The sequence below is a fragment of the Microcaecilia unicolor genome, chromosome 6, assembly GCF_901765095.1.
Source record: "Microcaecilia unicolor chromosome 6, aMicUni1.1, whole genome shotgun sequence".
Taxonomy (NCBI): Eukaryota; Metazoa; Chordata; class Amphibia; order Gymnophiona; family Siphonopidae; genus Microcaecilia; species Microcaecilia unicolor.
In genome coordinates, this window is record NC_044036.1 from 291,019,428 (window position 1) to 291,045,593 (window position 26,166).

General features: G+C 43.6%; 1 protein-coding gene across 1 annotated transcript; it reads right to left on the reverse strand.

Moving 5' to 3' along the window:
* Positions 1–222: 222 nt before the first annotated feature.
* EXOSC2 (exosome component 2) lies at positions 223–24,879 on the reverse strand. The gene is made up of 9 exons (XM_030207824.1): positions 24,751–24,879; positions 21,767–21,868; positions 20,825–20,870; positions 13,024–13,113; positions 12,352–12,417; positions 6,483–6,551; positions 5,575–5,751; positions 4,127–4,255; positions 223–2,571 (listed from the first exon to the last, which is right to left on the reverse strand). Exons 1-9 carry the CDS (start codon positions 24,870–24,872, stop codon positions 2,491–2,493), a joined length of 882 nt encoding a protein of 293 aa, XP_030063684.1. The 5' UTR covers positions 24,873–24,879; the 3' UTR covers positions 223–2,490.
* Between the last annotated feature and the right edge of the window lie 1,287 nt (positions 24,880–26,166).

The window sequence follows — 26,166 nt, forward strand, 5'->3', positions numbered from 1 at the left end:
CATTATTAAATGGAATTGGGGAAAATCCACTATTTCTGGGATAAGTAATATAGAATTTTTTGGGATCTTGCCAGGTATTTGTGACCTGGATTGGCCACTGTTGGAAACAGGATGCTGGGCTTGATGGACCTTTGGTTTTTCCCAGTATGGCAATACTTATGTACTTATGTGAATAAAGGCTCCTCCTGAGTCTACCTTGTTAGAGCCTCAATGTGAATTCTACTTCCAAAGCACCTTTCTTTTTTTTTTTTTTGGGGGGGGGGGGGGGGGAGGAGAAAGGTTTTGCTTCTGCTACCCTTCAGCCATCCAAATGTTTCATGTATTAATAGCGCCTGATGGAATAACAGATGAATACACAACCAACAAGAATTATTCACTGCACAACACAGCTGTCTGCCAGTACCTATGAGTTCAAATAACTATTAACTGAGCTCATTCTTGGTACTCACTAGTCTCTCATATTGGAAATCCAAAGTAAAGCTGAACTAAATGACTATCAAACCTGTGCATAATGCTTCCATACATCCAAAGTCAGGATAAAAGCAGAATTACCCATTATTCAGATGTAGTAAGAGAAAAGCACAGAGTAACATTACCCACCATAAGAACCAGGAAGCTTGGAAAATAAGCTCCCTTATGTTGTTTTGACTACATGTCCCATGAGGCCCTAGGGCTGAGAGTCAGGAAAAACATGCTGGAGAAGCCTGGGGGGGAGTGCCGATGAGGCAGGAGCTTCCCCAGGTGCTGTAATCAGCAATGAGGAGAAAGGAGGGAGGAAAGAGGATTCCCCAGAACAGAAGGCAAGGTTCCTGTCCCTCCCCCATTTCTTCCATTCTGTTCCAGCCTCTGAAACAAGCAGCTGAGCTATAGTGGTGGGATGAAAGGGAGAGGGAAAAGTTTCTTCAGGCCAGAAAGCAAACAGCTGGTCTGTGCACTTGATAGGGTCTCCACATCCAGCTGAAGGCAGGAAGTCTGGAAAGGGGGAGAAATGATTGCTTAAAAAAGGTAGGAAAGCCTGGAAAGACAGAGAAAAGGTATGCAGGGAAAGACCTGGGAGGCTGCTTCAGGTTAAGCTATAGCACTAGTTGTAGAGTTTTATCTTCTGCTTACTGAAAAGGCTAATATGGGTAAAAGAGAGAAGAGAAAGCTGAATAGTCTTAGAGGATTACTAAACCTGGACTGCAAGAAAGCCTATTCTGAACTGGGAAGAAGAGAACTTAGCAAGGAGGCGGCCCTAACCAGCACTGGCAAAGAGGAAGAGAAACCCATGTGACTCCAGGCTGACTGGCAGTTCTAAAAAGGATGTGTCCTAAAACCTGTGCTACTTAGAAAACAGGACCAGAGCACTACCTGAGGTAGGCCCGGGAAAGGGAACTTCTAATCACTGGTATGGAGAATGGTCTGTGTGTGAAACAGTAAAGTATTTGGCATCTTAAAAGTTGTTGCCTCTGTCTCCGAGATAGGGTAGGGGGGAGCAGGACTGTGTGAACGCTGTGGCTTAACAGGGCACAAAGGAGACAGGAGTGCCAAAATTGCTCCCTAGCCATTGTCTCCACTTCTTGGTCACAACATAGTCAACAGGGCAGGGGCACTGGAGGCATATTGCATAAGGCGCAACTCAGGCTTGATATAGAACTGAAGGGATCAGGAGGAAGCTCTATGGGGTAAAGGAGGACTTGATGCTGCTGACCTGTCGGCCAAAGAGGGCACGCTGGTTGGAATACATGCAACAAATTGGCTGCAAATGTGACAGTATCCAAAATAAATTATTCCATATGAACAAATGCAATGGAAACATTTTGTGAAATCATATATTAGAAATACTTATAAAATTCTACTTCAAAGTGAGTTAAAACTTTAAGGAGATGGTGCTAGTTCTGGATAAACTGTCTTGGACTGAAGGACAGATACAAACACTCCAAACATGGATACATTTACAATTTACCACCATTATAATCACAGTATACAAAAATATAACTTCTCCAGTGATATCAGTTTGTTAGAATAAGCAAGTAATGGTCTCACATTATAAATGCATTCTCGAGACTAAGCAATACCCCATCCAAAATAGATTGTTGGTACCTACTGGACCCCACAGCTCTAGATTGTTCCTCTCATGGTCCCTACTGCCAACCACAGCAAAGACAATGGCTTCCTTAGCTTTTTTAAACTAGGAATCCATATAATATAATCTATAAAGTAGAGTTCTTGACTTGTAAAAAATAAAATAAAAACTTGAGAGCTGAAATTTAAAGTTCCACACAGTGAGGACATAATCCCTAAAATAAAATGTAAGTTATTTGCCTTAGGTTGCATTGTGGTGCAGGCCCAGATGCAGTCCCTTAAACTGCCCAACGATCAATCCCACATATGGCAGTCCTTACAAAGTAAGCACTGGTCCGCTATTTCTTCTGTGCCAAATCACTTCTCCCAAAACCGACTGTGGAAAGGACTTCCAGAGGAGCAGGTATGGCTCAAGTCAGCCCTTCCTTACCCCTCCTGTTCCACAAGCCTTTGCCTAGTCTCCATCACAATCTCTTCCATAACTTCACTCTTCAAGAGATCCTTTATCTGTTAAAAAAAAAGCACATGGAATATTAGAAAAGCCGGAACTAATCAAATCCACATACATACATAGCCAGCACTGGGCAACTGCCCTGGACTCCATGTCACAAAGGGCCCCGTGCCTGCGTGAGGCTGAAGGAAACAGCAAGCAGGCTTTGGGGCCCTATTTCCACCTTCTGCCCTTGGCCCCAGTATGTTTAACCCCAAACCCTGCATACATAATTCCAGAGTGAGAGTGAGGAAGAATGGGTCATCTCTAGTCAAAAATTCCAGCTTTTTACTACGAGCTTTACTAGTTGAATCTGAACAGATAATCAGGTTTCATTCAAACATCCTACAACAACAGCAAGAATGGAACAAACTATCCTGCAGGGGAAGTGTGAGGAAGACGGAGGTACACAGGTAAATTTACAGAATACTAGCAAGTGTACACTTCTATATATAAGTGCTAGCAAGGTATCTAAGCATTATTATTCAAGGATGTGCGTAAGTGGCATAGCGCATAAATGAAAGGGAGCATAAACATGGGTGGGCAAATGGACAGGGCTACCACTTACACACAAACTTCTATGGTTTAGAAGACAAGAGAATGCCATCCTTCCGGAATTCGTTTTTACCGGATGGGTTTGTCCTAAAAGTGGAAAAAGTATCAAAGGTACTTGAGGTCTTTTTGGACACCTCTTTGTCAATACCTCAGATTAATGCTGCAACTAAATCTGTATTTTTTTCAATTCAAGGTTTTTTTTGTACCTGGGGCAATAGAGGGTTACATGACTTGCCCAAGTTCACAAGGAGCTGCAGTGGGAATCGAACCTAGGTTGCCAGGATCAAAGCCCGCTGCACCAACCACCAGGCTACTCCATGGCTGCTATTACTGCAGGTGTGTACAGGCAGGAGCACCAATGCCAGAATCCACCTAAACAGAGGCGCCCATTTATGAAACTGCCCCCTTGATGCTTGGTTTGCACGAGGGATGGGCTGTCATTTGAAATGAAAGTCATCATTGATAACAGCATGCTCTAAGCGCACTCTTTCGTGACAGAATGTGCATTAACAATGGTTTGCAAATGCGCATTTATCAGGAAAGAACGCACACTATGTGCAAATAGTGTATTTCCACATGAGAGAGAGAGAGAACACACATACACAAACGCTTTCTGGGTGCTCATCCTTGGTTTCCATCCCTTTGCCACATAGGGACCCCCTGTGTTTATCCCACAACTTTTTGAAATCTGTCCTCACCATCTGCTTTGAAAGGGCATTCCAGGCATCCAATTCCCTTTCGGTGAGAAAATATTTCCTTATGTTAGGCCTGCAGCTTCAAATCATGTCTCCTAGTTCTACAGTCACCCTTTCCTTTGGAAAAGATTCCATTGTACATATATAAGAAGAAGCAGACCAATACAGAAAAAAGAAAGTTAAGAGAACCTGCTGAAGAAGAGAGACCTCCTAGCACAGGAGGTGGGGGAGAGGAGTAGGGAAGAGGGAGAAAGGACACTTCTCAGCACTGGGGGAGAGAGGGATCCCTTCCGGGGGGAGAGATGAAGAGATGTAGAGGTACCTGATGAGGGAGCGAGGCTTCATAGCAGTACAATATACTCGTGTCATACAGCATCATCTTATGAGTCGAGAGAGCCAATAGACAGTTCCGGAGTCGAGAAATTACTTCACGGTCTGGCAGGGAAACAGGCTACAAAAGAACACCACGTCATAGAAAAGTGGCATTACAAAAAAAAAAAAAACACAAGTATATCTAGCATTGCCATCTGAATAATCAGCAGCACTGAACCTATATACAGACCACTGGCTGCCACCAATTCTATGCTAGGGACAGGATTCAGCTGCTGTCCATTTAGCCATTTGTTAGATGCTGTTGTAGTACAACCAAAGTGGTTTACATATTACAGATAATATATGTATTTTCTCTGGCCCTAGTTGACTCATAATCTAAGGGGTCCTTTTACTGAGCTGCAGTAACCACTAGCAACACACTTATCGCAGCTTAAGGGGGCTTACTGCGGGACGTGCTCAGGTGTCCAACAGTAACATCCCAATCTGTGTGCACAAACCACACATTCAAACAATATTTTAGTGTTTTCTGTGGAGGGGCATATCTGGGGGAGGACAGTGGGCGTTTCTACACTAATCAGTTAGTGCATCTACATTACCGTGCGCTAACTGATTAACAGGATTAGTGTGCGAGCCCTTACTGCCTACAAAATGGATGGTGGGAAGTGCTCATGTGCTAAATTTTTTTTAATGGCCGTGTGCTAATCGAACATTAGTGCATGGCCATTAGTTTGAAAAACAGAAAAAAATAAAAAGACCATTTTCTAGTGTGCAGGAAAAACCTGCATAAGGGCATGCTAAGGCCAACTTTTCTCGCAGCTTGGTAAAAGGATCCCCAAGTTTTGTACATAAAACAGAGAACAATGAAGGCAGATAAAGACTATATGACCTATCCAGTCTGTCCATCCTTGCCATCTACAATCCCTTCCTCTACCTTAGAGATCCTATGTACTTGTCCCAAGCTGCCTTGAATTCAGGTACAGTCTTCATCTTCAATGATTTCACCACTCTTTCTGTGAAGTAATTTCACTTACTTGAGGCAATGGAGAGTTAAGTGATTTGCCCAAGGTCACAAGCAGTTTAAATTTAGTACTCCTTTTTTGCTGCACTAAATCTGCATAGCTACATGGGTACTGGTTTATCACCATCTACCCAAAGAGCTGTGCACAACACACATGCTATCCATGCTGCACTCTGGTGCTATCCAGACAGGCTGACTGTAAGAATGTTCATTGGCAAGATCTGTATAGTGCTGCTGAAAATTCATAAATTCCCTATCCATCCCTAGAGTCTACCCATTTTGCAGATAAGTTTAAGGCGGAGAAACAGACTCTCCCCCCCCCCCCCCTACTATCCAAAAGCATTCTTCATACCCTTAGCCCCCTGCATACGCCACAGATCCCACAATGGCAGCTGCATGTCACTCCAGGTAATCCTCACCTCCAGGTTCATAATGAAACCTCCTGCCTCTTCTTCCCGCTGTTCAGGAGTTGGAAAGATCCAAATAAAGCCATTGTTCCCAAGAATGATGGAGGCACCACATGGCAGGTTATGAAAGTGTGTCTTGCGTCTTTTCACCAGGGATGGGGAGACCTGAACCAGCACCCCCTGACCAAGCTGAGAACACAGAAATTATATCACTAGTAGCCTGCCAGCTGCTCAAAGAAGGGTTAGAAGAGAGCAGGTAAGACAGGAGATCATGCCCCATTTCTGAACCCCAGAAACAAGAAAGCAAAACCAGCCTAAAAAAACAAAAAAACACAAGGACTACTGGATTCAAGGTGTGAAGTACAATTCTGAACAGCAGAAATTCAAAGTACACCGACTTCAACTGTCTTGTCACCTCAATATAGGACAGTACATCTGCTGTTTTGGGGATGCCAGATCAATGCTTAGCATGCATCTTATGGGTTAAGCCTGGGTAGTTTAGATGGTGACACACTTCAGTCACCCAGCACCATTCTTAACTCCAATCTATTTCTAACTGTAATTTTGATGTTATTTATGTCTGAATACAACAGCACACACAAAACTGAGCCCGGGATCCACACAGGCCCTCCATGGCAGGTGCCAGCGTGCTCCTCCTTTAAGCTTCCTGGACCTTCTGCCTTAGTGAGGCTGCCACATGTTATTGCTAGTAGCAGTCATTCTGGAATGTCACCTTGCACCAAACATGGTCAGGCTCCTGGTACCCTTCTGCCCAGCTCTCAGATACCTGCCTCTCCCTCAGGTGGAAACTTCTCTATCAATTTTGGCTACTGATGAAGTAATGAAGCAGTAAACAGATCATATGGGCAAGAAGTGAAACCAGAAGCAAAAAGAAGTACTTTACACATAGCATCCATTACCTTTCCATACTTCAGGCTCCTGGTGTGCAAGGAGAGCGCCCCATCTGAGAACACAGCCTGCACCTCTGCCTGCAACCACCAGCTAAGGAAAAGGAAATCCCAGTACTCCTGGATGCTGAATCACTAGAACACCAATACATCATATAATCCCCCTTCTACCATCTTTCAAGTAAATGCTGATCACTGGTACACAAAACAGTTCCCCAACTTCATGTTTTCAATGTCTACCATCCAGTGTTTCTTTTCCACCCAATATTCAGCCAGCAGCAGTTGTTTTGTCCACCACTGGCACTAAAACTGGATATTCAATGCCAGGCCTTGTATAAGGAAAGGGAAAGGGAAATGGGACTTGATATACCGCCTTTCTGAGGTTTATGCAACTACATTCAAAACGGTTTACATATATTCAGGTACTTATTTTGTACCAGGGGCAATGGAGGGTTAAGTGACTTGCCCAGAGTCACAAGGAGCTGCAGTGGGAATCAAACTCAGTTCCCCAGGATCAAAGTCCACTGCACTAACCACTAGGCTACTCCTCCACTCCTTCAGCACATGACCGGTTAAGTTAATATTCAAACTTAACCGGCCATGGGTTAGTGCATAAAGATAGGACAGCTATTTATGCGGTCCTACTTATGTGTGGATGAGGCGATGGTGCAGGGAGGAGGGTTTTAGATTTGTAAGGAACTGGGCAATAATCTGGGGAAGGGAGAGCCTATTCCGGAATGATGGACTCCACCTTAACCAGGGTGGGACCAGGCTGCTGGTATCAGCATTCAAAGAGGGAGATAGAGCAGTTTTTAAACTAGAACCTGGGGGGGGGGGGGGGGGATGGCCGACAGTCATTCAAAAGCACATAGTGATAGGGTGGATCGAATTGGTGGAGGGATAGCATTGTATGTTAAAGAGGGCCTTGAATCAAATAGATATTCTGAAGGAAACAAAACACATCTTGGAATCCCTATGGATTGAAATTCCACCTTTAAAGGTGATAGGTGTGTACTACCGTCCACCTAGCCAGGATGAACAGACAGATGTAGAAATGTTATCAAAAATTAGGGAGGCTAACAAACTAGGGAACACAATAATAATGAGTGATTTCAATTACCCTGATATTGACTGGGTAAATATAACATCAGGGAATGCTAGGGAGGTAAAACTCCTTGATGAAATCAAGGACTGCTTTATTGAGCAGCTGGTAAAGGAGCCAACAAGAAGAGGAAGAATTCTAGACATAGTCGTTAGTGGAACACATGATCTGGTGCAGAAGGTAATGGTGATGGGGCCGCTTGATAACAGTGATCACAATATGATCAGATTTGATAACAGCTTTGGAGTAAATACACACAGGGAATCCAATACAATAGCAATTAAATTTCAAAAATAAGATTGTGATAAAATGAGAAGAACAGTTAAAATAAACCTAGAGGAGCAGTTGTGAATGTCAAAATTTTACATCAGGTGTGGATGCTGTTCAAAAATACCATCCTGGAAGCCCAGGTCAAATATATTCCGTCTATTAAAAAAGGAGGAAGGAAGACCAAACGACAGCCAGTATGATTTAAAAATTAGGTGAAGGAATCTATTAGAGCTCAAAGAAAATCCTGCAGAAAATGGGAGAAGGATCTGACTGAAAATAATAAACCAGCATAAGGAATGGCAAGTCAAATGCAAAGTGCTGATAAAGAAGGCAAAGAGAGACTTTGAAAAAAAATATTGCATTGGAGTAAAAAACATAGTAAAAAATGTTTTAGGTATATTAAAAGCAAGAAGTCGGCAAAAGAATTAGTTGGACCGCTAGATGACCGAGGGGTAAAAGGGACACTCGGAAGACAAAGCCGTAGCAGAGAGATTAAATGAATTCTTTGCTTTGGTCTTCACCAAGAAAGATTTGGGAGAGATACCGGCGCCTGAAAAGGTATTCAAAGGTGACGAGACAGAGAAACTGAATGAAACCTCTATAAACCTAGAAGATGTATTGGCACAATTTGACAAACTGAAGAATAGCAAATCACCTGGACCAGATGATCCTGAGATGGGAGTAACGAGCGAGGTAATTAAATCTGCTGACAACACAAAGTTATTCAAAGTTGTTAAATAACAAGAGGATTGTGAAAAAGTACAAGAGGACCTTATGAAACTGGGAGACTGGGCATCCAAATGGCATATGACGTTTAATGTGAGCAAGTACAAAATGATGCATGTGGGAAAGAGGAATCCAAATTATAGCTACGTGATGCAAGGTTCCACATTCACAGACCAGGAAAGGGATCTAGGTGTCATCATTGATGATACATTGAAACCCTCTGCTCAGTGTGCGGCAGCGGCGCCAGCTAAGAAAGCAAATAGAATGTTAGGTATTATTAGGAAAGGAATGGAAAAACAATGAGGACATTATAATGCCTTTGTATCTCCCCATGGTGCGACCATACCTTGAATATTGTGTGCAGTTCTGGTCACCGCATCTCAAAAAAGATGTGATGGATGTAAAAAGGTACAGAGAAGGATGACAAAAATGATAAAGGTGATGGGACAACTTCCCTATGAGGGAAGGCTAAAGCAGTTAGGGCTCTTCAGCTTGGAGAAGAGATGGCTGAGTGGAGACATGATAGAGGTCTATAAAATAATGAGTGGAATGGTAGACGTGAATCACTTGTTTAGTCTTTCCAAAAATACTAGGACTAGGGGGTACGCAATGAAGCTACAAAATTGTAAATTTAAAATGAATCAGAGAAAATATTTCTTCACTCAATGTGTAATTAAACTCTGGAATTTGTTGCCAGATAATGTAGTAAAAGCAACTAGCTTAACAGGATTTAAAGAAGGTTTGGATAGCTTCCTAAAAGAGAAGTCCACAAGTCATTATTAAAATGGACTTGGGGAAAATCCACTGCTTAGTTCTAGGATAAGCAGAATAAAATGTATTGTACTGTTTTGGGATCTTGCCAGGTACTTATGACCTGGATTGGCCACTGTTGGAAACAGGATGCTGGGCTTGACGAACCTTTGGTCTCTCCCAATATAGCAATACTTATGTACTTATGATATTCAGACCTAACCGGACTCTGCCCCCAACATAGCCAGCTTTAAGCTCAGCACTAACCGGTCATTTTCAGTGAGGATGACAAGTTATGTGCCGCTGAAAATGACCGGATAGCTACAATTGAATTAACTAGTCAATTGCCATTTTCAACTAGTTTAACTTGCTTTGAATACCAGTTTATTTGTGTCCAAATGCTGGCACTAACCATTGCTACATTTACCTTTTTCTGTTTGTTTTCATTAGGAAGTGCTAATCTTTTATTCCTTTACAGCTCACGTGAGGCATATTTCTTGAGCACGCAGTGCCATCTCATATAGTAGATAGGCCCTGCCCAGTGCATCCCAGGCTGCACTGCATGGAGCAGGGCATCGTCATTTTGAAAATGGCACCTGGAGGAGGAGCGACTGCCTTCTACAAGATAGGGGGATCTGGGGGTAGCCTCAGCTAGACCAACAGGTCAATTTCTGACTAGGAAAGGGAGAGGGAGCCACTGGACTACAAGGGCAATTTTTGACCGGGGGGGGGAGGCTACCAAGGAACACCAGGGCAAAGTAACTGAAGGGAGGAAGTGAGGGAAGGGGCTGGGTGAAACTGGACCATCACGGCATTTTAAGGTTTGGGGGAAGGGAGGTTGGGTATGTGGGGCCAGAGTGGGTGCCATTAGACACCATGGATATGTTTGTGGGTGGGAAGAAATGTCTGGTTGGGTTGTGGGTACGGGGCTTGCCACGGCATGCCCTTTTCTTTTTTTTGTCATGTCAACCTTCCTGTCAATGCTTGAGCAAAATCACCACTCCGACACCGACAGGAAAGTTAGCGCTGAACAGATTATTGCCACGATTTGGAAGGAATAGACTCTATTGAAGGAAGCATTGGCGTCCCTGAGGAAGGATTTGTCATGTCAGCCTTCCTGTCAATGCTTGAGTCAAATCACCACTCAGACACTGACAGGAAAGTTAGCGCTGAGCAGATTACTGCTATGATTTGGAAGGAATAGACCCTATTGAAGGAGGCACTAGCGTCCCTGAGGAAGGACCTGAAACGGAAATTTCTGTCTGAATTGTTTTATTGAAGAATGGAAAGCTAAGTTCCTGCTATTTTCTTTAAATGTTTCTGGTGCTTCACTATTAGTATTAACAGTATGGATGGTCTTGAAAGAAAGCAAGATTAAACTGTGGATTTCTGGGAGAGAATTTTTCCTGGTCTTCTTCTATTTAGAGGGTCTTATAGTGTTTGGATAGTTTTGGAACATTCACATATTTAGCATATACATATCAAACATCTAAACGTCAATTCGTGATGACGGGGGTGGGACAGAGAGGGAAACTGCGCAAAGCCGCCGAGGTCGCTACCGCTCCCCCCCCCCGCTTGAGGTCGCCGCTACCGCTCCCCCCACCCGGTGTCGCCACCACCAGCCCTCCACCCGGCCCAGGCCCTCTCTCCGCTACTGAACTTACATCCATTAGCCGGAACGCAGCACGCACATCAGCTGAGCTGCCGTCCGCCTTCCTTCCCTGCCTGTGTCCCGCCCTCGCTGACGTTACGTCACACGAGGGCGGGACACAGGCAAAGAAGGAAGGCCGACGGCAGCTCAGCTGATGTGCGTGCTGCGGATGTAAATTCAGTAGCAGAGGGCCTGGGCCGGGTGGAGGGCTGGCGGCGGCAACTCCGGGGAGGGGGGGAACGGTAGCGGCGACCTCCGAAAACCCCAATAACAGCCCGTTTTAACGGCTAGTATATATATATTAGGTGGAAAGTCACAAAATTTATTGAGTTATTTACACACAAAACAAGGCTTGAAATAAGGAGAGTATGAAGTGATGTATAGAACTGAAAAGTGAGCCGTTTTTAGCAGCTAGTCTCACTGATAACAAGCTCAGCCGTATATACGGCCTATGCTGAACTCTCTTCAAGCAATATAAATAACATGTAGACATATCACATTATTATTGATTTATGGTACATTACTAGTATATTAGACACAGTTCCAATACTTCCAATCCTAGTTTTGTATTTGTATAGGATTGAAATTGGACATTACGTTGTCTCTCCTGTGGGGATTTTTTCATTGTAACGATTTCAACACAACATTAATTTACATGCTCGTTACTTGACCATGCTGCAGCAAGTTTTTTGAGCTAGTTTTGAGCCTCTCAGATTTTAGCAAGTGTTTAACCTTGTTTTTGGACCTGTGTGGATAACTGTGGCTGTTGCATTAGGCCATTTGATTATAGCTGTCATCTCTGAATAAAACTGTAGCTGCTGATGCGAGCTGATCCTATGAAGGCAATGCAGCTCTTGAATGTTACTTACAGATGTATTAAGTTAGACCAATAAAAAGTCTTGCCTACATAAATGTCAGAACTGTGGCATGCTGCCCTCTCACCTCAGATGCTTGGTTGAAAAAAAAAAAATCACTGATCTTACTGGAATTAAATGCCCCGACACTATTCTTCTTGCCAGTTCCCTGAACTTGGAAGCTATAATTTTGAAAGCCTTGCACATCTAACTTTCTCTATGCAGAACAGCTGCAGCTGAAGAAATTGCACAGAAGGTGGCCAATCAGAAAAGAATCAGGGAAAGCCCTATACCCAACACACTGTGGCTTAAGAGTGAGGTTCCTTCCTGTCATGGTATGAACAAAACAAAGCCCAAGCACCCCTTCACCAACAACCAATCCTTGGTTACTATGACACATATCCTTGCTGACAATGCACTGCAGGAGTCCACTCGCTAATAACAAGAGTCTGCTTATTTGTTTACAGGAATCTACATTATGCCAGTGCTCAGCAGGCAGATTACTAAGCCCCCAATCACAAAGGATACGCTGATCAGGTCTCCTTCCTGCAGGTAGTCTCTCATTGCTAGTTCATCTTCCACAGATCTTCTTCTCTGAAACCAAATATTTTTGTGTTAAGAGTCAGACATTGAACCAACAGAATTCCACAATGAAGGATAAAAAAAACATCAAAGCACAAAGCTGAGGGAAGGGATCCGTTCCTCATCAAAATCAAAGAAAATGGCAGATTCTGCGTAGACACTGCCTGTAGAAGGAATGGGCAGATGGGGGGGTGGGGTGCAGGTGTCTGCTCACATTCCTACAGTAAATTGAGGAATCATTTTTCACACCCACCCCTGTGAAACTGACAGATTAATCCTACTAGCAACAGTAAGATGGACTTTGGGCATAAATTCATTTTTCTGAAGTTTATATTCTATATAACAACCCATGGTAGAAAGTCTATATAAAGTATACTCATACTTAATTACAGTACATCTGAGTATATGCAAAATGTGGGCACAGGCTGGTGCTTCATTACTGGCAATGTTTACTTCTAGAACCAGTGCCAAAGCCTGCACACTGCCAGAACTCAGCATTTGAGAAGCAGCAGTCCAAAAAGCACAACAGCTTTCTGGGTGCTACAAAACCCAGGTTTCTCTTTCAAAGCTGACGGGTTCTGGTTTTTAAAAGCTCCTGAGAGCTCTATCTTTTCTCACCAGCTCCCCTCCAGGAAGGTTAACAGATGAGAGAAGCAACACTGAATCCAGCCTGGAGTTTGTTTCCACTTTCCACCTCCTCTGCTGAACCTGCCGGAGGGACAGAGAGAAAGGGGAAAAAATTATTTGAGAGAGACAAGAGCAAAAGGACACAAAAAGTTTCTTTCATCTGAATGCTGTTGGGCTGTGTTGAGCAGATAAAGAATCTAGTCCATTCCATTTTATTATTTTCAATCTGCCCTATTTAAACAGATTTGTCCTGAGCAGATTACAATCAACATCCATAATAAAAGCAAAACAGAAATATACAAGACAATGATGAAGGGGTTGAAAAGTGTTCCTTACAGTGTGACACAATGGCATGCTTCCACTTCCTCCATTTGTAATGCCTGTCCCTGTACATGTCTGACATGGTAATAAGTGTATCTCTGCAGGGTGGCAGGGTCTGGGTGCATGTCTGAAGGAGAAGTGAATGGTCTGTGTACAGTGTCTCCAAATGGGTTACTTTTGCACATACCATGATAGTAATGAACCTCACTCCTAGGATATGTGGAGCATGATCTCAGTCGTACTAAACAGTTTCCTTGTGGAGTTCATAAGATGTAACATGCATAGTCAACCTATCCAGTTGTGCTTGAAAATTCCTTTCAATCAGGCCTGTGGCACCCAAAATAAAGGGAAATATTTCTGTAACTTTGTCACATTTTCTTGGTCTTGGACGCATTTCTTAATACTTGAGGATCTTCTTTCTCTCTCCACACATTTCAAAGAGTTAATTGCTCAAAACTGACAAATCTGTCATCAATCCTAATCTGATATTTCTCTCTTTTATCACTATGTCCAGTTTGCTTGCATCTAGCTTTTTACTGGTTGGAATGAGATGTCTCCAGGTAATCACAACCTCTTCAGAATTCTGTTAGGGTCATACCACCAGTGCTTTCCTAGTTCAGAGATGTTGTATTGTTTACAAAGTTTCCAATGGATGAGAAATGCCATCACTCTCTGCAGGCAAGCAGGGGATATACAGGCACAGTAGTTGGTGACATCACCAACACAGTCAAGGTGTCAGAGCTTTCCCGTACTCAAGAACAACTTTTGAAAGGTACTAGGCATGCGTGAGGAGGGTCCCACACTAGAGGAGGTGGTGGGGTCAGTTTACCTCAACCACGCAGCTCATCTCGCCCCCCCCCCCCCCTTCTTGAGCAGGGCCTCGCAGACACCAGAAAAAAAGCAAAATTACTTACAAGCTGTGAAGAAACAGTGTGTTTTAAGCCTGCAAATTTTGTTTTAGATATTTTCCTGCCTTAATTATGTCCTGAAGTGTATTTCTCCTATTTGGCCAGCAGGTGGTGTTTCTTTGCTGTAAAGCTGTTGCAGAGAAACGAATGTTCTTTCTCTAGTTTTAGCACACAGATAGAAGCTATATACTTTTTAATTTTTTTGTTCTGGGCTTTGATTGGCCCAGGAGCTCATTTCCTTTAGATTGTATTGGTTTTGCCTCCAGTCTTAGTCAGGGAGAAAAGACCTGTCTATCTCTTTGCTGAGGCTCAGTGAACAATTGTATGTCCTGATCTTCCCAGATACTTTTTAGAAAGTAAACAGATGTTTAGATAGTTTTATAATTGATCCATATTTCAGCTACCTGTTATTGTTTGCTGATTGCATGTTTTTGTTTCACTGTTCAATATCTGACAATAAACTAAATATTTTTAGTTTGTTGACTCTGCCTGTCTGGACTGATAAAGAATCCTGGTGGTTTGTGTGTTGGGTCTGTGAGTGATTTCTGGGAACTGTGGGACAACTGGGAGTGTGGTCTCCAGTAACCTAGAAATCACTGGGGATAATTTGAGAGTGGGAGACTCACCCAGAGGCGGTTGGGACCCAGTTGGTGGGAGGAGGGTGCTAGTGTAGAGCACAGGTGCAGGCAGACCTGAGCTGTGCTGCGGATAGACCCTCTAAGTGGCTGCGGGATAACCCCAGGCAGGTGGCTAGGCATCTTATGACAAGCCCTGAGAGAAAGAAGAGGTTCCCAACCCTGACTGCCACTGCACAGCAACAGCCAGAGCCCCTGCCAAAAATACCTTCTATGCCTCATGGAAGCTTCCAGGGTCCAGTCATGTTCTCTCTCCCCCAGGCCCAGTTCAGGCACCAGGAGAGGTGCAGAAGTCAGCATGCTCCTCATCATCAGGTCAGAAAGCTTTGCTCTCTGATCCAGTGAGCTAACCAAGTGTAAGGGCAAACCACTGTTCCACCCCATCCCTGCCAGGTCTTTACTTGGGTGCAAAAGCAAAGGCGCCACATTAAAACCATGAACTGGGCTCTCACTCAAAGACTGCAAAATCTAAACCCACCAAAGGCCTGATGACCCTCAAGGCCACCCTGACAATAGTCCTGAGCTGCAATACCAAAGGTTTTCAAAACCCTAAGCTACTAAAGGAAAGAAGGCACACAGCAACAAGAGAGAAAGCAGATCCCCACAAGTTCTGTCACTGATCCTTACTCAAAGCAACAGGCATCATCCTTGAGTTGGGAGGAGATCCAGGTATGCCACAGTTCACTATCCCAACCCCTGAACTCCTCCAAAAGTTTGTGACTAATACATCCACCATTCTCCAGGAGTCCACACTTCTCCAGCCATAGCTGCTGACTCAGCAGGTTTCCCGGACCCATCAACTAGGGCAATGGACCATGTATCATGCCTTACTCAGCCTCCTTCCACCCTCATGCAGCCGGGGGGGGGGGGGGGGGGGTCAAGGAAGCCTGGTCCCTGGCATCTAACAATTTGGATGACCATCAGGAAATCATGAACTCGAACCCAAGGGAAAAGGACACCACCTCCTGGCCCACTGCAGAATCATCCCCAAAAGACTATCCAAAGATTACTTCTATCCCCGCTTCCTACAGAAGTTGTCCACAGCACTACAACTTTCCCCACTCAAATGCCTACAAACAAATGCAACTTTCAATATATTTTCAAAGCTTATTTTTAAAGCTTATAGCGCCACTAAGGAGATTCTTACAATCCCAAATCATCAGCTCCTGCAGACCTAAAAACGTACCATATGGCAATCATCTCTTCTGGAGGCTGCAACCTCCTGCTGCTTGGAGTTAAAATAAAAAGTCCATAATGCACCAGGTCATACCCACACACAGCTACCCCACCACTCCATGTCCGTGAAGCAGTTTTCAAGAAATCCAAATTTTCCACACTACAGCTGAACTATCCACCTGGAAAAGACCGTAGACCCCAAGGATATGGTTCAATATGTACACTCAAAATCATTGCACATCAACTGCAAACACTTCATTATCAACATTCCATCCTTCAACAACTAGAGGAGCAATCCTCCAAAGCAGAAGTTTCCTCCATAGTGGTAATATTCAGCTGATATACTCATATCACCCCTCTCCTCAGGTCGCTTCACTGGCTTCCGATCAGATACCGCATACAGTTCAAGCTTCTCCTTCTCACCTACAAATGCACTCAGTCTGAAGCCCCTCATTACCTCTCTACCCTCATCTCCCCTTACGTTCCCGCACGAAAACTCTGCTCACAGGACAAATCCCTCCTCTCAGTACCCTTCTCCATCACCGCCAACTCCAGGCTCCGCCCATTCTGCCTTGACTCACCCTAAGCGTGGAATCAACTTCCTGAGCCCTTACGCCAAGCCCCCCTCCCTACCGATCTTCAAATCCTTGCTCAAAGCCCACCTCTTCAATGTTGCCTTCGGCACCTAACCTTTATACCTTTCAGGAAATCTAGACTGCCCCAATTTGACTGCCTCTACTTGACTGACTGTACATTTGTCCATTAGATTGTAAGCTCTTTGAGCAGGGACTATCCTTCTATGTTAATTTGTACAGCGCTGTGTAACCCTAGTAGCACTTTAGAAATGTTAAATAGTAGTAGTAGTAGTAGTACTGATGGCAGTCAGCAGTTTTGTTAAATGCTGACCATTGTTGCCGAAATTATGCCCAGATATTCGGTATCCAGGTATATGTGGCCAGCCACCATTTAACCAGATAAGGTGCCAATATTCAGCCTATAACCGGATAAGTAAAACTGGGTAAGTAGGATCACTATTTATGCAGCCCTATCATCTTTGTCCAATTAACTTATCCGGTTAAGGATTTAATATCAGCACTTGTCCAGTTAAGTGCCAACTCTGCCCCCCAAACCGCCCCCACAATAGCTGATTTTGGCTTTAACAGAGGAGATAGTCAGTGGCATGATCCAGGTTAACTGCTCCTGGAAATTCCCTCGGGGCCTGGTCAGCTGAGTTAACTAGATAAGAGCCTCTCAACTGATTTAACTCACTTTGAATATATTGACCCTTAAACTTGTCACCCTTTGAGAGACCACTTCCCATCTAATCTGCTCTACCTAATCTGCTCTACTTATGACTGCATTCAGAATGGCAGAGGTGGCTAATCGGTGCTCGCTGCATAGCCTGGCTCAGGGTCTCTGCCTTGCCAAATGATTTACATAACTGCCTGGCAGACACCCCTTCCATGGGGGATAGTCACTTTGGTGGTAAAAAAGATGCTGTTTCACAGATCAAAGATAATTGCTCCATAATACACAAACTATTAACTCCACCAGTGGATCAGTCTTTGCAGAACAGGAAGAATGTAATTCTTCCAAACAGTTTTACCCTTGGAGAAGATACCAACCTTACTCCAGGAACACCCTCAACACCAACCACCACCACCCTTCACTCAAAAACAGCACTCATGTGTACAGAAAACAAACCTCGACCACTGCCCTGGTGGTTAGTAAATCCAATCTTAGCTTTCAATGCCATACTAATTTTGGGGGGGGGGGGGGGGGGGGGGGGGAGCCTCCTTCACTTCAGTGAGGTCTGGGAAGAAATTACTGATGGGTTCTCTCCATCATAACACAAGAGTACAAGCTGCACTCTCCAGTATCACTTTTTGCTGATCTTTTCTCTGTTATTTATGATTGAATGTTGCTTCTTTCTCCACCCCTAGATATTTATATATACTGTCCTGGGGTAATGTCTCTACATGGTTAGTTTTGCACACACCATGACAGTAATGAACCTCACTCCTAAGCCAGGATATGCAGAGCATGATATCAGGCTCTTATGAAGCGTGTGTGTATCATTGGGATGTATTGGTGGATGGAAGGTTTGTGGCTTTTGGCATACTCTCTCCTTAACCTTCTATCCCCCCCTAACCCTTGCCCTCTCCCGCCACTCATTTTCCTCCCTCTTTCCACCCTTCCCTCCCCTTTAACTTTCTTCACACCCCCTTCCATCCCCCTCCACGCCCTTTTCTCCTTGCACTCCTTCCTGCCCCTTCCGCTCTCTCTTGCCTCCTTCCACTTCCTCCCCTTTCCAGTATTTCCCCTCCTCACTGCAGGGTTTTCCATTATCCGATTCCAACCCCGAGTCCTCCCCTCCAGTATTGCTGCTCCTCAGATCCCACTGGCAGTTTTATACAGTTCTTTGGTGTGGCTGTGGCTTTTCTTCTCTTCTTCTGCCAGGGGTGTTTTGAGTCTCAATCAACAGTCTGGGCAGATATTCGCTGCAACTCCTCAGGTACCTTCTGCGAGTGGAGGATTAGTCTCCATGGATAGTCTGCACAGTTCCTTACTGCAAACAAGGCTGCAGATTCCCACCAGCGCTGCGTACATCTAGTAGTGCTATAGAAATGATAAGTAGTAGTAGTAGTAGCACACTGTAAACATATTTTTCAGCTTCTTTTGTACTAAAGGATTGGGGGATTCCTATGGCACAGAGTTTTACAATCAGCATTGCACATCTTCAGGTGGCAGGGCACAATTTCCTCCGACCCTCCTGAGTTCTGCTCCTGGTGTATCCTGCCTTTATCTTACACATAGGGCTCTTTGAAGAAGTGTAAACAAATCTATGCTTAAAGACAAACAAGCCCCAATCCGTGCTATCACTTCAGCATTACATGCCTACAGTGCTTTTTTTGAGGGGGTACTGAGTACTGGCACCTTTTCTGTCTGCTAAAATTGACCCATGGTCCCCAAGTTTTAATGAAAGAGCTCAGGCTCTACACACCAATTCTGCCTTGTCATAGATTCTGTGACTGGTTGCAGGGGGCCTGGCTATTGTGGGGTGGGTCCCTCAGTTATCACCCCACTCCTGAACGGTGGCCTGGCATTTGCATGCCAGCACCTTTTTTGCTAGAAAAAACGCACTGCATGCCTATCACATAATCATTTCAAGTCAATAAAAACACATTGAAACAGAATGACTTCCCACTTACAACTCCCCAAGGCCTGATTCAATATAAACAATGCAGCGTATTTAAAATCCTAAAACTAACAAGCAGGGTGTTCCAAAAAATTAGACCTGCCACAGCAAACACCTTGACTCTTGCAAACGAGACCTTTGCCTGGCCTACAGTCAGGGCTACTAATTTATTAGCACTCAAGGAACAAAACTAACTGTAGAATCATACAATGTCTCCAAATGACCCAGGCCCCTAATCATTTCAACACTAAGGATCCTAGCTTGAATTATACAGAGGAAGTTCTAGGTTTCACTGCTTAGATTTACTGAAGTGTATTACTTATGGTCTCGCTTCCGGTGTCACCGAATACTGATGTTTGTCTGTATAGTCCTGCCCCAAGTAGTCATTTTATTAAACTGTAGAGACCAAATGGTGGGCACTGGAAAGCAGCACACTTCAAAGCATTTTATCAATCTGGTTGTGTTCCTGAAATGCAGCAGAAGGTCTGATCTGCATCTGAGTGCAGACAATCTCCGAGCAGATCGCAAGAGGCAAGTTAATGAAAAAGCATAATATTGGTGCTGGCAGATTCCCTATACTCAGATGCTGCTGCACTTGAGGAACACAACCACTCTGATAATATCTTTTTGAGTCATTATTAGCATTACTGTAAGATGTACGTTGTAAAACTGTAGAATATGCACAAAAACAAAATATACATACATGAAAAAAAGTAATCAATAGAAATAAAACAAAATAAAACATGGAAAAGAAAATAAGATGATACCTTTTTTTATTGGACATAACTTAAAACGTTTCTTGATTAGCTTTCGAAGGTTGCCCTTCTTCGTCAGATCAGAAATAAGCAAATGTTAGTAGATGACAGTATATATAAGTGAAACATCAAAGCATTTCAGTGACAGTCTAACAGGATGGGGGTGGATAGGTGAGAGACAGGAAGAGTTGAGTGGATGAGGGACAGGGAGATATGCATGGAGATAGGAGGGTGACAAAGCAGTACAATTTTATGGTTTGTAATGGGCTAGAAAACCCAGATCTTCTTCAGTCCTGTCTGGTGGGTGTCAAAATATTTAATCATTCTTCAAAGGTCTTAGGTTCCTATATTGTTTTAAAGTTCCCTTTCAGGATTCTTACCATGAAAAAAAAGTGAAAACAAAAGGAAACCTCACAAATCAACCACCACCCTCCTATTCAGCAGACCCCAGAAGCACTCTGTACTTCAATAAATACAAACAGTTCAAACTAGCTGTCTTTTAGGAACACTCTGCAGTTTACACATATTAAAAGATCCAATTTCTTTCCTGGAATGTGCTTAAAAAGCACTGCTATCACTCCCTCATGATTGTGGCTCTTAAGAGTGCCACCAGGTGGTGATTTTTAAAGCTGCATGGGAGGAAATGGTAATTTCCCGCATAGGAGCCAGCTCTGTGGGTGCCAAGTACCCTCAATATTGTATTTGGCATTCCCAATCATTTGGGAATGTTGGTGCCTATGAGTCCTGTGTTCCTATGGGCAGGACCAGAAGCAGCAACCCTCGCCAGGAATGTCTTACCTCAGTGATTCTTCCCACAACAATATCACCAACTTCCCCATTGTACCTGTGCAGAACACAAAATGGAACCACTTAAATGGTCAATCAAAAGCAGCATGGGTAACAAATCAATTATAACTTCAACCCAGCTGATTCAAACGTATCAATCATTTCCTTTCTTCTTAAAATGATGACATATTCTCCAAGGTAATCCAACTGACACCATAAATTTGATAAAAAACTTCAGTTTTATTAGTATACAAACTCTTGTTTTTTTATATATAGCTGCCCTTCAATGTTTAAAAACTCTTATATTACCTCATGCATATTCTTAAATCAATTATTGCTGTAAACGGAACTCCTTCACCTACATGCAGCATGTTTCGCAAATTGCTGCCTCAGGGTGTGGTCCGCTGAACTTATACTAACAATCACACACTCTCCATTGGTATCCGCCATTCTTTCCACAAAATGGAAAACATGCATTAATTGGTGCCCTGGGTTTAGAACTCACTGAGAATAAGCGCATATGGGCATTGCTCATCTCTTAGATTTCAGTAGCTTTCTCACACACATCAGACCTGGAGACTCAGCTTCTCAAATGATTAAGGATCACAACTCTAGGTTCAGATGTGTCTGAGAAGCGGGTTCATTGCCTGATCTGCCTTGTAATGTTGATACACAGTGGAAGGACACCCAGACTATTCCAGTCTGGACTGTTGTGGAGGGTGATCATCATAAAGAAGTTATATAAAACCTGCAAGTACTTTATTATAAATGTACGAATTAAGTGGAACATAAATAAATATCACGGAACAATGACTCTTGTTACATACAAGACAACTGAAGGGTATGCATGGACTGATAATCTTAGAGAATAAAAGCAACCGTTAGTTGCGTATCTTTCCTTGGCAAAGACACCATGAGACGTGTTGAGTTCCGTTCTGGTCTGCTAGTGCTCACCTGGTTTTTAGGGCTCGGACACATATCAGCTTGTTGACTCTTTCCACAGTACCCGCCACTGATGCCAGCAACTTCTCATCCTCCATATATGTGCCATGACCTCTATGGGAAATAAACACAGATGCTGTTGGTCATTAGCCTTACTGCACGCCTTGGAACATGTCACTGGTTAGGGAATGGAAGAGTGCCAGCTTGACACCTTATTCCCCTTCCCAGGACCTGCAGGCAGTCAACCCCACTGCCCCTAACACTTCTCAGTACTACAGATGTAGGGAGGACAGACACTCACATACACAGAAAGACAGATCCACACCCACAGGCATACACAAAGACTCACACTACTAGTATTTATCTAGTGGTACAAGGTATACACAGTGCTTACATGTAGAACAGAATGCTCTCATGTATCTTAAGTGTTACAGACTTGCACAGATGTCAACTATGAGACCTGCTGCACTGATTTCAATGGGTAGAAACCAGATACTTCAAATACCACAGTGCTCCCTATCCGTTTTCGCATCCTGTTCAAACTTCTTCTACTAACCTATAAATGTACTCACTCTGCTGCTCCCCAGTATCTCTCCACACTCGTCCTTCCCTACACCCCTTCCCATGCACTCCGCTCCATGGATAAATCCTTCTTATCTGTTCCCTTCTCCACTACTGCCAACTCCAGACTTCGCGCCTTCTGTCTCGCTGCACCCTACGCCTGGAATAAACTTCCTGAGCCCCTACGTCTTGCCCCATCCTTGGCCACCTTTAAATCTAGACTAAAAGCCCACCTCTTTAACATTGCTTTTGACTCGTAACCACTTGTAACCACTCGCCTCCACCTACCCTCCTCTCTTCCTTCCCGTTCACATTAATTGATTTGATTTGCTTACTTTATTTATTTTTTGTCTATTAGATTGTAAGCTCTTTGAGCAGGGACTGTCTTTCTTCTATGTTTGTGCAGCGCTGCGTACGCCTTGTAGCGCTATAGAAATGCTAAATAATAGTAGTAGATATAAGTTCAAAACCAGGACTAGCCAAAATGTTCTTACTGGTACTTTGGCAGCTATATATCACTACAGACTCCCACAGACAGCGAGAGAGAGAAAGAGCATCCGCGCAAGTCTGCAGCCTGAAAGTGTGAAACTCTGCAAAGTTGATGTGTGTGTACAGTGAGTGAGTCTGCAGATGTGCAAGTGCAAGAAACTACACAGTGCGTGTGCTAGTCTCAGACAGTATAGTGAGTGCATGTATCAGCCAACTGCAAGTTGTGTATCCGCAGAATGAGTGTGCACAAGACTGCACATTAAGTGTGTCATTGTATAACAGTGGCAAAGCCGGGGGAGGGGGAAGCAGGGCAGGCAGCACAGCGGCACTGGAGAAAGGCTTCTGCTGGTCAGGCTTGGGGATCCCTGGCAGCCCAGGTATATGGGGTTGTGTCAGGGCAAAATATCCCCCTCCCCCCCCCAATTTTTTTTTTAAGTCTGGCTATGCACTTGCTGCATAAACCCCTGGATTCTATAAAGGTTGCCCAATTTGGGAGCAGATCCCAGATTCACACACAAATTAGTTAATGAGCTACCACTTACTGGCATTAATTGGCCCTAATTAGAAAGCACAGATCTGTCTATGTGCTATTATCAATTACTAATGCTAATTGGCCCTAAATAGAACTTACACACCTGCCTATGTGCTGAAACACTGTGCACCTAAATTGTCTTATGTGCAACTCAAAAAGGGGGCATGGCCAGGGGAAGGGAAGGGCATTCCCAAAACTTAGGCTCAGTATTATAGAATAGGGTCATTTATGTGCGCCAGCATTTACATCAGGTTTCAGTAGGCATACGTGACACAGTAATTCACATTAAACACTATTCTATAAAGGCTGCTTAGCGCTAGGTAACATTTATAAAATTGGCACTTAGTGCAGTGATGTTAAAAGGGTCTTAACTTTTGGAGCCATTTACTAAATCCAGGCCAAAGTGTTTTTGAGTCTGCAGATTGTGTGTATGGGTGTTTGAGAGAGTGACTGATGAGCGTGTGCGATTGTGTGAATCTACAAAGTCGGTCTGAGTGTGTGTACCAGTATGTATGATTCTTCAGAGAGAGTAGAGGAGTGTGGTAGCCGTGTTAGTCCACTCTTAAGGTTATCAATAGAAATCAAACAAAATAAAACATGGAAAAGAAAATAAGATGATACCTTTTTTATTGGACATAACTTAATACATTTCTTGATTAGCTTTCGAAGGTTGCCCTTCTTCGTCAGATCGGAAATAATCAAGTTGTAATATCACCTCCTCCTGGCTGTTCGAGGGCACTACTTAGAAATTTATGAAAGTAATAGTCGGGCTCCATGGCTAGGGAAGGAAGCAAAGAGAATTGTAGATTATTTCCGATCTGACGAAGAAGGGCAACCTTCGAAAGCTAATCAAGAAATGTATTAAGTTATGTCCAATAAAAAGGTATCATCTTATTTCTTTTCCATGTTTTATTTTGTTTGATTTCTATTGATAACCTTCAGAGAGAGTGAATGCGCTTATGAGAAACTGCAAAGTAAAGGTATCTATGTGACTGCACCATGTGCATCTGAACATGCAGAGTGAGCGTATATATACGTGACTGCATAAAGTATATGTTGAGTCTGCAGAACGTGTGAGTATTTGAGCTTGCAAAATGAGTGCGAGTGTGCATCTGAATCCATAGAGAACGTGTTTCAGTTTGCAGACACACACACACAGTGTGCTGAGCGAGTGTGAATGTGTCTATCTACAAAGTAACAGTGTGAATGTATTTGAGTCTGCAGGGTGAGCGTGCGTATCAGTATGTTTGAGCTTACAAGGCGTGTGTGTGAGACTACAGAGTGAATGCGTGTTTCAGTCTGTTGGTCTGTAAAATCCCTGTGCCAGTGGCCAGCACGTTGAGGATCCCGAAAGGTTAGGCCCGAGCAGCATTCTGAAACTCTTCTCTCAGTCTCGGTCGCCCTCCAGTCCTACCGCATGAAGCCCGTGTCCGTTGTGATCGTGTCCCCCGGTGCCACCAAGTGCCTGTTAGTCTCCGGTAATAAGACCTCGCTCCCTCTTTTCCGAGCAGCAGGCAGCCTCACTTCCACCGCCATCTTTACTATTGGCACGCCCCGCCTTCTCCCACATACTATATCTGCAAGCCGCCATGCCAACTAGTGGCACCCGCCCCCGTTTCCGTCGTTTTTTTTAATGAAACGTTGAGAGCAACATTAGCCATTGGAAAGCTACAGGACGGCCATCTTAACTACTGGCAACAAGCTACGCCTCCGTTCATGGTAAGTTGTAATATCACCTCCTCCTGGCTGTTCGAGGGCACTACTTAGAAATTTATGAAAGTAATAGTCGGGCTCCATGGCTAGGGAAGGGAGCAAAGAGAATTGTAGATTAGGGTTAAGGTTATATGGGTTAGGATTTGTGATTAATTTAGGATACAACCAGGGCTTTTTTTGAGGGGGTACTGAGTACCAGCACCTTTTCCATTGTCTGCCAAAATTGACCCATGGATCCCAAGTTTTAATGATGGAGCTCAGTCTTTACACACCAATACTGTCTTGTCATAGATTCTGTGACTGGTTGCTGGGGGCCTGGCTATTATGGGGTGGGTCCCTCAGTGATCATTCCACTCCTGAAGGGTAGGCTTGACTGCTTAAATATTTTAAATTTAAATGCTTTACTTTTTGTCTATTAGATTGTAAGCTCTTTGAGCAGGGACTGTCTTTCTTCTGTGTTTGTACAGCGCTGCGTACACTTTGTAGCGCTCTAGAAATGTTAAATAGTAGTAGTAGTAGTAGTAGTAGCCTAGCATTTGAGTACCGACACCTTTTTTTGTTAGAAAAAAATACACTGGATACAACAGCAGTGTAAATTCCAGCCAGCCGGCTCCTGCAGTGCAGGGGGACCCATTTACATCCTCTCCTGTAACTTCTGAGGTGGATACCCTACGCCTAAAGCTGCAGTCCCTATTTTGCTTGGCATTACTTTCCAATTGTAGCTTCCAAGATTTTAAGACCCAGTAACCAGACAGATGGTAAGTACAAGTTATTAGTTGTTTATTTAAACCCAATTTGGGGTATAGAAAATGTGGTGTTGTTAGCACATTAGGTTCTTTTGTTGTATAAACATATATTTAAACATAAACTAACAAAAGAAACTTCTCTTACAGGTTCAGTGGTATAGCTTAAGAACAACAGTGAAACCATCAGATAAGTATTAACCAAAGTATCTTATTTGCTGTCTCTTACTCTATAGTTATAACTTTCCTTTATTGTGTATGTCTCAAGAATTGATTCTTTTTGAACTAATTTATGTCTTTCAGGTGTGAACACCCAGATCCAGTCTCTAGAACAGGTAAGTTTGACAATGTTCAAGGCAGCTTAATGGTAATTT

Coding starts and splice junctions, on each gene's coding strand:
- EXOSC2 (XM_030207824.1), bottom strand. CDS start 24,872: ATGGCGGTGGAAGTGAGGCTGCCTGCTGCTCGGAAAAGAGGGAGCGAG. Junction 20,871..21,766: donor GTCCGAGCCCTAAAAACCAG/GTGAGCACTAGC, acceptor TGTTCTGCACAG/GTACAATGGGGAAGTTGGTG. Junction 12,418..13,023: donor ACCTTCCTGGAGGGGAGCTG/GTGAGAAAAGAT, acceptor ATTTGGTTTCAG/AGAAGAAGATCTGTGGAAGA.